Below are 13,267 nucleotides of genomic sequence, written 5' to 3'. Positions count from 1 at the left end.
GAACAGCTCTGTTCCCACGCTGTGGACCCAGATTACCTGTTGAAGCTATCCCACAGCTGGATACTTGTGTTCATGCACCTAAATACACTTTTTGCAGGCTTCCAGAGTATTTTCCTAGTTGAGATAACTTGCACAAAGGATTCCCTTGATGTCGATGTGCAGTTCAGCATCGCGTTCCTGGAGGACAGCTCTTTGTTAAAGCTAAAACCACCCATTCAAAAAGGCCCAGCACCGTGCAGTAAGATTTCTAGTAAAGGCCGATTTATTCTTCATCATCATCATCATCTTCATAGTAACGATTCCTTTTGATCTGTTCTTCCACTGATAGATCTTCCATATCTTCACCCTCCCAGAAACCAACATCTTGGGATTTGCGATTCTGGCTAGGAGAGGATTCCTTAGCAGTCATGACCTTGGCTAAGCTGGAATGTTTAGGAGAGTTTGGTGCAAGGAATTCTTCATTTGGAATGTCCTGCTCTTCCATACCATGTTCTTCCTCATCTGTCTCTGCATTCACCTGGCCATTTTCTACAAAGCTATGCTCTACTGTTTTGATACCAGACAATTCCTGTTCTTCCTCTACATTTTGCTCGTCTGCACTCTGGATCTTCCTATTCTCAACCTTCTTTTCCTTTTGCTTTTTGTCTACCGCAACCTCTCTCTCCAGTTCCTCACTTCTTTTCAACGTGTCTCTCTCTGCCTTCAGAGGAGAAGATGAATTCTCTGGTTTATGGCCTTTAACAGATACCGTTCTAAATGAGGCTGCGACTGTAAAGGGACGACTTCTTTCCTTCAGTGAGGAAGACCTTCTTAACTTCTTGAGATCCAGATCCACATCTTCCAGCACATCTGGCTTGGAACTCTCTTCCTCTGGGGGCCATTTGGGTTTGAATACTTTGATGCCCTCATCTAAGGCACTTCCTTGACTACTTTGGTCGGATGGAGGCGGCCAGGCAATCCTGAGCTTTTTAGTTTCTGCTGGTCTCTCTTCTCTTTCAGGCAAAGCTGAAGCTTTTGCTTCCATACTTGCTGCCAGAACTCCTACTTTTGCAATTGGGGCATCCTCTACCCCAGGGCTTTGTGGACTTTCTGTTGCGTTTACACCATGGACAGTTTTCTCCAGGGATTCTTCACATTCAGTTTTGCCTGCCCATAATTCCTTATGCTGTTTGTGTCCAAAGCCTTCATCATAGTTGCCTTTAGACTTGAAGAGCTGATTGAAGTGAGGCTTGCAGTAAATATTCCCACGCAGAGATGCGTATGTCCCAAGACTGTTCAGGAAAATACAAAGTCAAACATTAGCATTCTGAGCCTCAGCCACCCAGATGGGTGTATATTTTAGTTACGTTACCACAGAGATTCAATTTCAGTCTTCCAACATGTTTAGAAAAGACAAACTTACTTTCATGAGTTTGCATGACCCTCTTTTCAAGTGTCAGGAGTTCTTTACAAAGTTGGACATTTCCCCACTTAAAATTCCATTAGGAGTTTAAAAATAGACTTCATCAAGTGCAAAAGCCACTGCCAGAACCAGGAGCGTATTAACACTCCTACGCTCCTCTCCAACTCACTGGATTATGGCTGCCTTCAGTTCAGCTGAGCCTGAGCAGCACTTTCCTCAGCTGCTAAGAGGAATGCTGCACTTCCCCTCCAAAGCACTGTGTTTACCTGAGTTTACTGTTGCAATAGGAACAGCGGAAGCAGCTCGTGTGAAACACCTGCTGGTTGGCAAAGAGCCTTTCCATGGGGTACACGGTCTTCTGACACCCAACGCACGTCTCCTTCATTGGCAACTGAAACTTCTACAGGAAGAAGAGAAAGATAACTGGAAAGTGAATCAGCTGCTGGGGACCTGGCTTCATGCACAGCTTCCAGAGCGCTCAGAAACATCGCAGCTACTCCCTTTGTGCAACTCAATGCTAATTATGGCAGACTGGGTGCTGGTGGGCAAGGAGCAAGGAAGAGGCAATAGCAGGCCCACAGGATTGCTGTGGCTTGACACTGAGCCAAGATTTCGCCCCAGTGAATTCCACAGCTGAAGCATCCCAAGTTGAGCAATGGTTGAGAAGGAACAATGAAACTACCAGAACTCGGTTATAACTCTTGAGTTAGTTCCCAAAGAGCTTTCTAATCTAGTTCTGTAACCTCCATTTTTCTTGACAGGAAAATGACAAAGAAACATTGAGGTACATACAGTCAGTATGAGACTTACCAAAGTAAAAAAAAAAACAGTGCAGAAATACCCTCAAAAGACAGGTAGAGGGTGGGAGGGAAAAGGAATGGAACAGGCTGCTCACAGTTTGAAATTAACCCACTTTAGCTCAAGGTTCTCCTCTCAAAGAGGAGGAAATTGCCTCAGTGCAGGCACAGGCAGCAGGAAACACTTCTGACTTCATTTGTCCACAATTCCAACTCTATCACAAAGAAACTACTCAGGTTTCAGGACACACACCCCTCAAACTTGCTCAAGACTTAAAGCGAGGAGGGCTTTGAGGTTAAACAGCTAAAGCTGTTCATGTGCTCACTCAGAGAGCTTCCCAGGGGTTTAGTGCAAGGGTAAACTGCAACGCTAAGGAGTCAAGTGTTGCTGCTGTGCTGCATGGCAACGATTTCAGATCCTGTTCCTGGCAGCATCAAGGAAACAAGCAGATTGTCCATGAAAAAAGGTCACTTGATGCCATTCACTGCTTGGAATCTATTAAGGCTGGCTGATAGGGAAGACACTTTAAAGGAAAAATAAATAGCAGTTGAAAAATTGGCAGTTTCAGGCTGTGTGTTGATTACGACTTTAGCAGCATGCTAAGAGAGGGTCTGGCTCCATACCATGAGTCTGCACAGACACACTGCTACTGGAGCTTTTCTTTGGCAACAAACCTACTAAAAAGCTTTAAGGAAAAATACGACGGCTAAAGAAAACCAGGAGGGTCACAGGAAGACATAATCCGAGCAATTTATTTATAACAGACTGGAAACAATGGTTAGGAAATGAAAGTTACAGTATGAGAGGGACAGACTGCCGAAGGCAGAGCCACCTGAAGTCAGCTTGTCACAGCCATGAAGTCTGCTGCCAATTTAATTCCAGTTTAATGGGTATTTCATTTCTTTAAAAGCATTGCTTGAGCTTATAGCAGATTAAAGTTGTAATTATGATGACATCTTGACCAACGAAATACATGACATGAGAGTGCTGGCATGTGCTTCTGCAATGCACATCCCCACATAAGAAGAGGAACTTACTTGTATAACAATGAGCCCTATGTCTGGTGGAGAGGCGTTTTGGGGTGTGCAGAGAAAGCAATTCCTTTCCAGGCATACTACAAATAGGAGCTACAGGAGGAAGGTGAGGCCCAGTAAATATAAAAAGCTTGAGAGAAAGCTGAGAGTTGAGCTCACATTAGGAGGGAAGCAGAAGGCAGGAGTAGAGGTTAGGAACCAAGAACAGGAAACAGAAGCTGGAAGAGACAAATAGGAACCTTACATGAATAAACAGCATCTGGGTTTCTATCTAGGCAGTGCAGCATCTAAAGCAGTAACAAAGTAGAGGACTAAAATGATTCTAATAATGTAAAGAGACAGCACAGAGGACCAAAACCCACAGGTTGGGTGTACCTTGTATGCTGTAATCATCTGAGATTACAGAAGTGTTACAGGCAGCTCTCATTTCACATACTGGCATTTCTACTCCAGAACACTGGGCAGCCACATCACACTGGCTTTCATGAGGTCAGTGCTGTTCCTCTCAAAGATGAGGAAAACAACAAAAGCACAGTTGTTTCCTCAGGAGTGAGCCAGGAAGTCTGTGGCAGCCCAGGGAACAGGCATCCCAACTCCAGACAGCACATGTGATGAGGAAGTACAGTGGGAGCAAAAACTTCAGCACTGCCATTTGTGTGCCTGATACAATTAGCAAATACATTCCTATGCAAGAAGTTCTCCATCTGCTTTATGCTTTGTAGCTCCCACTAAAGACTAAGGAAGATTAAAGACTTGTTACTCAGAATGTCAAACTCAATCTTTGTGGAGTCAGTCACCTTACTATAAAGTTGCCACCAACTGCAGTTACCTTGGGAACAGTTGGAAAAGGAGGGTGGAAAGCCAAGTCCCAGGCTACTAAAGGCTCTGAAGCTCAGTATGAGGAGCTCAGTGCCAGTCTCTGGGAGCACTGACTTTCCAAGAGGCACATACAAGCCCTGATAGGAGCTCCTGCTCAAAGCCCTTCTCCCCACACTGAAGAGGGACTGCCTCTGTCACAGGGGCACACTGCTCTAACAGCAACTCAAACTGAGTCTTTGAAGAAAAGCTGAGTTTTGAGATGCTTTTCCATCCTGAATTAAAGTTCCCTCATGAACACAGATCAGTTACTGCCAGATCCTTTGTGACCACATCAGTTGCATTAAGGCTTTTCAATATTAAATACAGAAGTTAGCTGGTTTTAAGAGCCACCAATGTTTGAGACTAAACAGCTGCTTTACCTTCACTGCTTTTGGCAGAGATGCATCTGTCTGGCCACCTGGTTTAGAACCAAAGTTCTGCTGCTTTGTGCTGACAGGTTTCTGAAGTTCTGTTTCACTCTCCAAGTTTTGTCCTACTAAGGGAACAGAGGAGGAAGGAAAGGCAATTACAATGACTTTTAAACCAGGGAAAGTTTATGCTCATAAGACCCAACCAGCCAAGGGCCAACACATTTTTCCTTGAACATCTGCTATTAAACCTTTAGATCTAGATATTTAAACATTATCATTCTACTTTTCTGATTTACCAGGAAAGTTGAGTTGATATGAAAAGGAAATTAATACATGGGGATCCAACATCTAACTTCCAGGATCTGTTCTTCATCCCTGTAAAATGCTCACTGCGGGCATTGAACTAAGTGCTTACCATTGCCATCCTCGAGGAGACCGGAGTGGAAAGACAAGTTGTTCTCACCTACCTGCAAGAGAACATTAGACAATGAGCACCTTTGACCTTCTGAAGCCTGAATAACACAGCAGGGAGTTTGACACTGTAAGCACCGAAACAGAAAGAGACTGGCCACACTGAAGTGCACATGAAGCTCCTTTTTGCTTTGTCAGGCACAAGGCAGAGTCCAGCTGACTGCAAGAATGTTAGTCCTTGCTACAAGGGAGATATCCTCATAATCTTACAGGTCTTGCAGTATTCAGATCATCTGCTGTAGTGTTCACACACACACACTCATATATTCCCAAACACCTGCAGCTTGTACACCTTTATCTATTAGTCTTCAAAAATCGTCATGGATTTTGTTGATGTATCTGCCAGGTTTTCTTACTTAGAAATCCCTTGACACCAAGTAGTATACATTTACTGGGAATCTCATTGCTCCCTCCAACGTCTGACAACACTGGGACAAACATGCCTGGACCTATCCTGTGTAGAGCTGGACATAAACCAGTTTCAGCTACTAAACATGTTACAGATAAAGCTCTTGATGTATATATTTCTTTATTAAACTTGACACTATTAAATAGTTGTAAGTAGCTACACTGAGAAACTAACGCACTGTAACAAGATTAACTGCAAATCATCACTAATTCACCTTAATGATTGAAGGATCCATTGCAAGCAGCTGAAGTCTGCAAATTAATGAGGAAGCAAGTTACATATATTAACATATTCTGGTCTACTGAAAGAGTAACTAACACCAGCATACAGGGAAGTGCATCAGCATGTTCTGTGGCTACATGTCTGGCTACTAAATCCCAGATTCAGTGTGAAAAATGACAGAGAAAGTTAGCAAGCTCCTTTTGTTTCCTTTTTGTGTGTTTCTGACATTTACTACTAGTAGTTCTAATTAGGCTCATTTCCAAAGTTCCTCATGTCATTTCAAAAGGACAAGCCTGGCTCTCAAACAATGTCCTTTTCAGGTTCCTTACTGCACCTGGACACCTCAATAAATCACTTCCCAATTCTAGCTGAATACAAGGAGGTTTTATTCAACTCTTCAATTCAGCAACAGGGAGGAATTCTGATTTAACCAATGTTCTTTAAATTAACTCACCTTTGAGCAAAAAGCAGCAGAACCCAAAGCTGCTCAGCTGTCAGTGAGAACAGCTGAGAGCAACAACCTGGCCCTTGCCCAAGGCAGGCTGGAAAGCTCTGAAAGCCCTCCCGGCATTAGGCTGCCACGTGTTCCCAGTGGCTGGAATACACAGTACCCCAATTATTATTCAGCTACTTTTATCCCCTCTGCTGTCCCCAGTTTAGTCCACAAAAGCCTGAGCTGGAGCTTTATTGTCTCTCATTCACAGTGTAATTTTTTCTCAACTTCCAGCTGAAGCTCAAACCCAGGAACAAACCCAAACTGGCATTCATTCTCAGTCACCTTAATCAGAACTCAGCTACTAAATGCAGAAGAAACAGTGACAAACTGCTTTTACTTGGGTCACACAGAGCTGCTCTTTTTTCCCTGGTGTAGTTTATTTCTTGTTTTACTAAAAAACCACAAACAAAAAGTCCAACACCAAACCCCCACAAACAAAGCAACTACCGAGCTGTGAGTCCCCTTCCTACAGTTAGGGAACAGGAGACACAAATGTGTAGGTAGCTTCATCATCATGAAAATCAGTGGCAGAGGAAAAACAAAGAGAACACAAGAAAGCCCTCAAAACCAGAGGTTTCAGCCCTTGTCAGCTTCTGAAGCCACCAGAAAACACATAACTGAAGGGTTCTGTCACACTATATACATGTCATTACTGAGACAAGGGGATCTCTCCCAGAAAACTGAACATTCATGTCTAGGTATTCCCTACAACTGCTTCAGGTCTTCCACAGAGACTTTCTTGCTTCCAATTCACATACAGTCTAAAAACACAACTTAAATCAGGAACTGTGCAGCATGTACACACTCTGCACCAGCTGCTCACGTTCAATTTCTACACGGCTTGTGGAACAAGCTGTGCTTCTACAACCACTTCCACTGAAAGCGAAGCCCTTGATCTTCACCAGCATGAGCATCTTACCTTCTCCCCATCCTGACAGGAAATGGAGTCCTCAAGACTTGGTGGCATATTCTCCTTCTGCTCAGATTTGTAATTCTCGAGTTCACTTTCACTGGCTTGAATCTCATTCTATAGAATAAAGCACTTGACAGTTGACAGGTTCTTTTTCCCTAGGACAGTATTTGCTTTCTGGGTTTCTTAACTTTTTTCAGCTGTTTCCCTGGTATATACAGTGATATTTACAAGGCAGGGGCAGAAAAAGTTACACATTCTTGGTAAGTGATACTTTCTAATGAAGAGAAAATATGGGGCTGTAGAATTTTACTACACTCTATGGAGGGAATGTCAGTGTTTTTCTCAGCAACCCCTTTTTTCTTCTTCTGGATTGCTGTTTAAAAACCAACCCTCATTTCCCCTGCTCAATCCATACTTTCCTTTTCCCAGAAATGGTAACTTTTCATTTCAAATTGCAAGTATTTAAAGACAAGCACTAACTTGAGCACTACAGTAGGACATGAAAGCAAACCCTACCCTTGCTTCAATACTAGTCAGCATCCTAATTCTGTTATTCACACAGATTTGTGTTCTTGACAAACTGACTTGTTTAAGATTTGCACAAAAGCATCTTTCATACTTTAGAAAAATAAACTCCAGTGAAACCTCGTGTTTCTTTCATTGCCCCAGGAGACGAGATAACTGCAGAAAGCCTCGTGCCTTTCACAAGGCATCTTCTCTGTGACATGAAAGAGAAACAGCCAAATACCAGCACCAGCATCCTACTGCATTTTGTAAACAAGTCTGCACAAACCATGTCTAAGAGGTTTGGAACTGAATTTTGATATCTGATCTCTAAACATGCTGTCCATCATCTTTACCTCCCCATCCTTTACCACTTGCAATGCATGGAAACTCACCCTTACTCTAAGCGACTGTAAAAGTGTCTATAAGTTTAATGCAGGTCTAATTACACCACAATGCCCTCAAAATAGTTGTTCCCAAGAGATTACAGCTTTCCTTTGTAGCACAGATGTGACACATTTGAAGAGAAGGGAAGTACAAACACCACACTACCATATCAAAAGAGCCCTGGTTGCTTTGTCAGCAGGGAAGGGGAACATCCAAGAGTTAACGGCTGCTGCTGGAACTCAGAAGTACTGCAAACACTGGCCTCAGAAACCGTTGTTTGCTCCATTTTATGTGCTGCCCTTGTCCCTGTGCCAGGCCAGAATCGAACGAGATTCTGCCAAATGGGACATCCTACAAGCATCGGGCTGGAGCCGTACTCAAACTGAGAGCACTGGGGATGTGCATCAAAAGACATCGATGGTAAATGTCTTGCTGGGAGGCCACACTTTAGTGGACCAGCCACCACGCTGAACCACAAACTGCAAAGGGCAACCTAACAAACTGGATCCAGGTGAGAAACAGGATGCTGCAATCAGCAGTTAAACAGATTTGCTGCACTGGCTGCAATTCCTTTCCATTCATGCAGTGAAGTTGACTTAACTTTCCTCCCAAGGACTGGAGAATTAGGCCCACATTGCATCTGAAATTCCGAAATCATTTCAGCTTTTGCCTCTCTAAAAAGATACCCAGGAAACACACATTCCTCCAAAGCTTAGAACCATTCTTTTCAGCTTTCATTTCCAAGGCAAGTTTCCTAACTTATGAAGGCCAATCCTCTTAAAATGTATTACTCTGCTTAATAAAAGCAATACTTGTGCAATAGAAGTTCCCATCACTAGACAAAGTATCAGGCAGTTCCAGCAATGTACTAAAGCACTTTTTAACAGAAGTTAGGTTCTTGCCATCCCTTCAGCTGCAATGCTTCACCATGGTTCATTAACTGCTCGTTTCCTCACCAAATAGCTGCAGAATGGGCACAGGTTCATTCACAAGAGTCTAACTGGAGTCAGATAATGGGTGAGAAGACCTAAAGGGAGGTGAAATGCAGAAGGGAGGAAAACTGACTGGAGATCCCAAAGCTGCAGGCCAAGAGATGCAGGTTCTATGCATTATATGACATTGAAAGTTGCTTCATCTTATTGTGCCTCAGTTTCCCCTCACCTATAGCTGATGTACAATACAGAATTGAGCTGGTTTTAAAGCAAACAAACATGCTCTGAGCTAGAGAAATGCAGATAGAAAAAGAATGTCAGCTACAGAACAAGGGTGATGGGTTTAAACTGAAACAGGGGAAGTTCAGGTTGGATACAAGACAGAAGCTCTTCCCTGAGAGGGTGCTGAGGAGCTGGCACAGGGTGCCCAGAGAAGCTGTGGCTGCCCCATCCCTGGCAGTGTTCAAGGCCAGGTTGGACACAGGGGCTTGGAGCAACCTGCTCTAGTGTGAGGTGTCCCTGCCCGTGGCAGGGGTTGGAGCTGGATGACCTTAAGGTCCTTTCCAACCCAAACCAGTCTGTCATTCTATGATTCGATGTCTCAGAAGGACCTCAGTCATGGTGCCAGCAATTAAGTCCTTGGAAAACTTTCAAGAGCATTCCAGGAAGATGCAAATACTTTTTTCTTCCTGCAGTACGTAGGTGCAACTCTTCACTAGACACGACTCCTATGGGCATCCTCTTCAGAAAGCCTGGTATCTCTAAGATCTTCTTTCCAGTCTCAGCCTGGGCCATACATTCACTGCCACACAAGCCAAAGAACAGACTTACCGTGGAGATGATGCCCGTGGAAGTGCCCTGCTTGGACACAGCTGCCTGGTACTTTGCCAGCCTATCCTTTATGGAAGTCTCTGTCAAGCGAGGCATCTCCAGGCTTTTCTTGGTCTCTGCCTTCTCTGGGCTCAGTGCTGGACTAGAATCCACAAGATGCCCTGGAAAAAGAAGCACATGAGTAAAGGGGAACTTAGAGGAACAACAGCAGATCTGTCTACAGAAGGATTTACAAAACCCCAGCCCTTCACCACTCCCAGGACTACAGAAATTCCGGATCTGAAGAGCACAGAAATGCTTCAGTCCAAGATTTCTGCTCCAAGCCTCATAGTTAATGCAGCTGGTTTCAGAAGGACCATATTCACCAGATGCAGCAGCCAGTGGTCTCAGAAGTAATGACAGCAAACAGTTTTAATGCTGAAGATTGGTTTGCTGTTACTGTCAAATGAAAGCAGCTGCTACAGTGGCTAAATTGAAATCTGCATCATTCCTACAGGGGAATAGTTGTCAAAGTCTCTTGAGAAGCAAGGAAGGAAGTCTCACCTACCCACTGCCACCATCTCCATGAGAATCATTCAGCACATGACATGTTACAGATGAGGATATCAAGAATAAACACGTTATGAAAAAATTGAGTTTAGTCTCACAGGATCATTTGAAGCATCTGGTTTTATTTCCAGAGAAGCTTAAGGCTTTGCAGAGGTGCAGATCTCCTGACTCAGAACTCTGCCCCATTACTTGCCATCCCTCTTTCATTCCTGCCTCCAGATGTTAGCGAAAGAGGTTTAAAAAGCCAGCTCCTGTGCCTGTGCAGCTACGTAACTTCCCTGGGTAATGGCCAGGTCTTCAGTAGTACTTTAATTCAATAAAGAATGATTAAAGAAAGACCTTTCACTAGTTAGTGGACGAAAAGGTTGCATGAATCATTAAGGTCTCTCTCTCTTGGGGACAATAAATGGCAAGCAGTTCTTGCCATTCTCTCCAGTGTTGCTCAAGTAAGAACACAATGTGCTACCCTAAGTAGTGAGATGTATTAGCCATAGGCTGAAAACACAGAACTTTGTAAATGCTTTGTTAGAAAAGAGTCTCCAAACATAATTCTGCTCAAGTCATAAGGCTGGACAAGTATGAGGATGAGAATTAAAGCAAGAAGGAAGAAAGCAGGTTGTGTCTGTTCACTGCTTCCTACATTAGTTTGACTATTAAAAGTAGTTCTAGGATTAAGACACAGGGGAAAATGGGCTCCGTTCCTGAACCTGTCAATAGAATGGTTTGGGTTGGAAAGGACCTTAAGACCATCCAGTTCCAACCCTCCTGCCACAGGCAGGGACACCTTCCACTAGAGCAGGTTGCTCCAAGCCCCTGTGTCCAACCTGGCCTTGAACACTGCCAGGGATGGGGCAGCCACAGCTTCTCTGGGCACCCTGTGCCAGTGTCCCAGCACCCTCACAGGGAAGAACTTCTTACCTCCTGTGCCTTGGCTTCCTGTGCTTAAGGGTATAAGGGTTTAAAACTCAAGACATTAATCAAATGCAGTGCTCACACAGACTTTACAGATGGAAGATGCACCCCCTTCCACTTCTGACAGGCAAAAGGTATTTCCACTGTGTTGTATAAAGCAGCTTTATTTTCTAAACTAAAACACAAACCACAAGCATGACTTTTACTGACCTGATGTGCTGAGGCTCTTCTCTCCTTGGCCAACATCAAAATCCTCTGAAGAGAGGCTGTTTTCAGAGATCCTCCTCCCAACTGCTGTCTTCCTCTGCTCTCTGGGGACCTGTGAGGGACAAGAGCCACCTATCAGCTGCCTGCACAAAGATTGTCCCTTATAAGCCTTTAAGCTGCACAGGTGTCAGTAGCAAATCTGCTTTACAGGCAGAAACAAATGGAGCAAGGGACATCTTATTTAACCAATATCAAGTTTGATCACAGAATACCTGACCCTCTTCCACCTGGAAAACCCTCTCTTGAAGAGGTCAGCACATGCCCTTTGAGCAGTTATCTTTGTTGAAAAGTCCCAGAACCACAAAAATCAGATTTTTAGGACTTATCACTGCAAGAATATAGACTGAAGTTTTGTATTTGCATTTCATACAGTATATTTGAAGCTCATGTTTATGAATACTTAAAATCAGAAAACAGATGAAGGGAATGAGCTATCAGTAATTCATACATTAACATACACTTGTAACATTAAGAATAAACATTATTGTAACGAAATTTATCTGAAGTCACTTGTTTTGGTTTGAACAGCTTATGCATTTGGTATCAAATAATTCCCTAATTAGGTCTGATAAGGCTGAAGCTTAAGCAGAGCGAGCCAGAGATAAATATTCTCAGATAGCCAGGATAAGCACTCCCTGGAAGGCTGCAGTGCTGGGCAGGGTGCTTTGCAGCACTGCCACACAGATGCTCAAGCTGCTTCAATCACAGTTGATACTCATTTCTTGACACCAACTCCCCAAAATCTCATGCTCAATAAAAGAAATAAGAAGAAATGTCAGCACCTTTGATAAATGCTTATGAAGTGCAGAGTTTAATTCAACTGTATCAAGGCAGGAAGTTTTCACACTGAATATCAACCTATAAAATACTAAAAGGGGGTAGATCTCTGTTGCCTCCCTAGGAAGAGTTAAATCACAGAGCTGGCTGGAAATGAAGACTGAGGCTAAGTAGGGAAAAAGGCAGGTTTGGCAAGATGCTCCAACCACACATTCCCCCCACCCAACCCCGGCTTCCAACAAGTTTCTTATTTGCTGGTCACCAAACTGAAGGAAATTCCAAAGTTTGATTTTAACAGAACTGCAGTGCAAGATAATCTCTGTGACAAATCAGGCTGCTCTGGCATACAAACCAGCAGCTTCACCATGAGAGGAAAATGCAGCTGGAACCCCTCTGTTTCCATGAGCATGGGAAATATTTTCTATTTTTGTGGTTTTAAGACTTCAGTAACTTTTCTTACTGGCAAAGAGCTCAGCTATGACAAGTCTTTTCCTTCCATCGAGTGTCCATAGGTTCAGTTTGGGAGTGTCTGCACACTTGTAAAGACTTGCAGATTCCTCATTCTGGGCAAACTATTCTCAGATGATTCTTATTCAGCCTGTGTCAGCTTTAATGTCACCTTAAACCCTCAAGTCTGAAGCTCTTACAGCTCAATGTCTTCATTCAAAGGGTCTAACTTTTGACTAGGATACAAAGATCATCATTACAGGCAGAATACTCCTGAAGACATGATCCTCTGAGAATGCAGAAGAGAAATGCCCCCCAGAAACCCCTATTTTACACTGCCCTGGCTCTGGGGTTTGTGTTTTAATCATATGGCACCACACACGTTTTCTGGCACACAGCTGAAGTGCCAAACCTACACAGCAAACTCCAAGTTTACAGACACACAAAGTTTAAGTGGCAGCAGAGTGCATAATGGAGGTTCTCACTACTAGGAAACAAAGGTCCTGAGTAATTTAGATCCAGCATCTGGGCTTTCCAATCCTAACTATTCTATGATTCTATGAAGTCAATGTTACACAGATTTTATATTGGCAGTTTTATGTTGCAGGGAAAAAAGCAAAGTAATAGTGATAATACTGCTGCTACTACTAATAATGGTTTAACAAAGGGAAGATGAGGGTCTTTCCC

The 13,267-nt window shown here is 43.5% G+C and overlaps 1 protein-coding gene across 1 annotated transcript in view; it reads right to left on the bottom strand.

The window, feature by feature from the left end:
- Positions 1 to 262: 262 nt before the first annotated feature.
- Positions 263 to 13,267, bottom strand: part of LIMA1 (LIM domain and actin binding 1) — a 20,906-nt gene continuing 7,901 nt past the window's right edge. The window contains exons 4-10 of the mRNA XM_010019583.1: positions 11,300 to 11,408; positions 9,629 to 9,789; positions 6,981 to 7,088; positions 4,879 to 4,930; positions 4,473 to 4,588; positions 1,669 to 1,802; positions 263 to 1,271 (exon numbers count right to left, since the gene is read on the bottom strand). Of these exons, the coding sequence (XP_010017885.1) occupies positions 263 to 1,271; positions 1,669 to 1,802; positions 4,473 to 4,588; positions 4,879 to 4,930; positions 6,981 to 7,088; positions 9,629 to 9,789; positions 11,300 to 11,408 (1,689 nt within the window). The remainder of the gene's footprint in view (positions 1,272 to 1,668; positions 1,803 to 4,472; positions 4,589 to 4,878; positions 4,931 to 6,980; positions 7,089 to 9,628; positions 9,790 to 11,299; positions 11,409 to 13,267) is intronic.

This window comes from Nestor notabilis, unplaced genomic scaffold, assembly GCF_000696875.1.
Source record: "Nestor notabilis isolate BGI_N333 unplaced genomic scaffold, ASM69687v1 scaffold16608, whole genome shotgun sequence".
Lineage (NCBI taxonomy): Eukaryota > Metazoa > Chordata > Aves > Psittaciformes > Psittacidae > Nestor > Nestor notabilis.
Note: the sequence above shows the minus strand (reverse complement) of the source record. Positions and strands in the feature narration are given on the sequence as shown.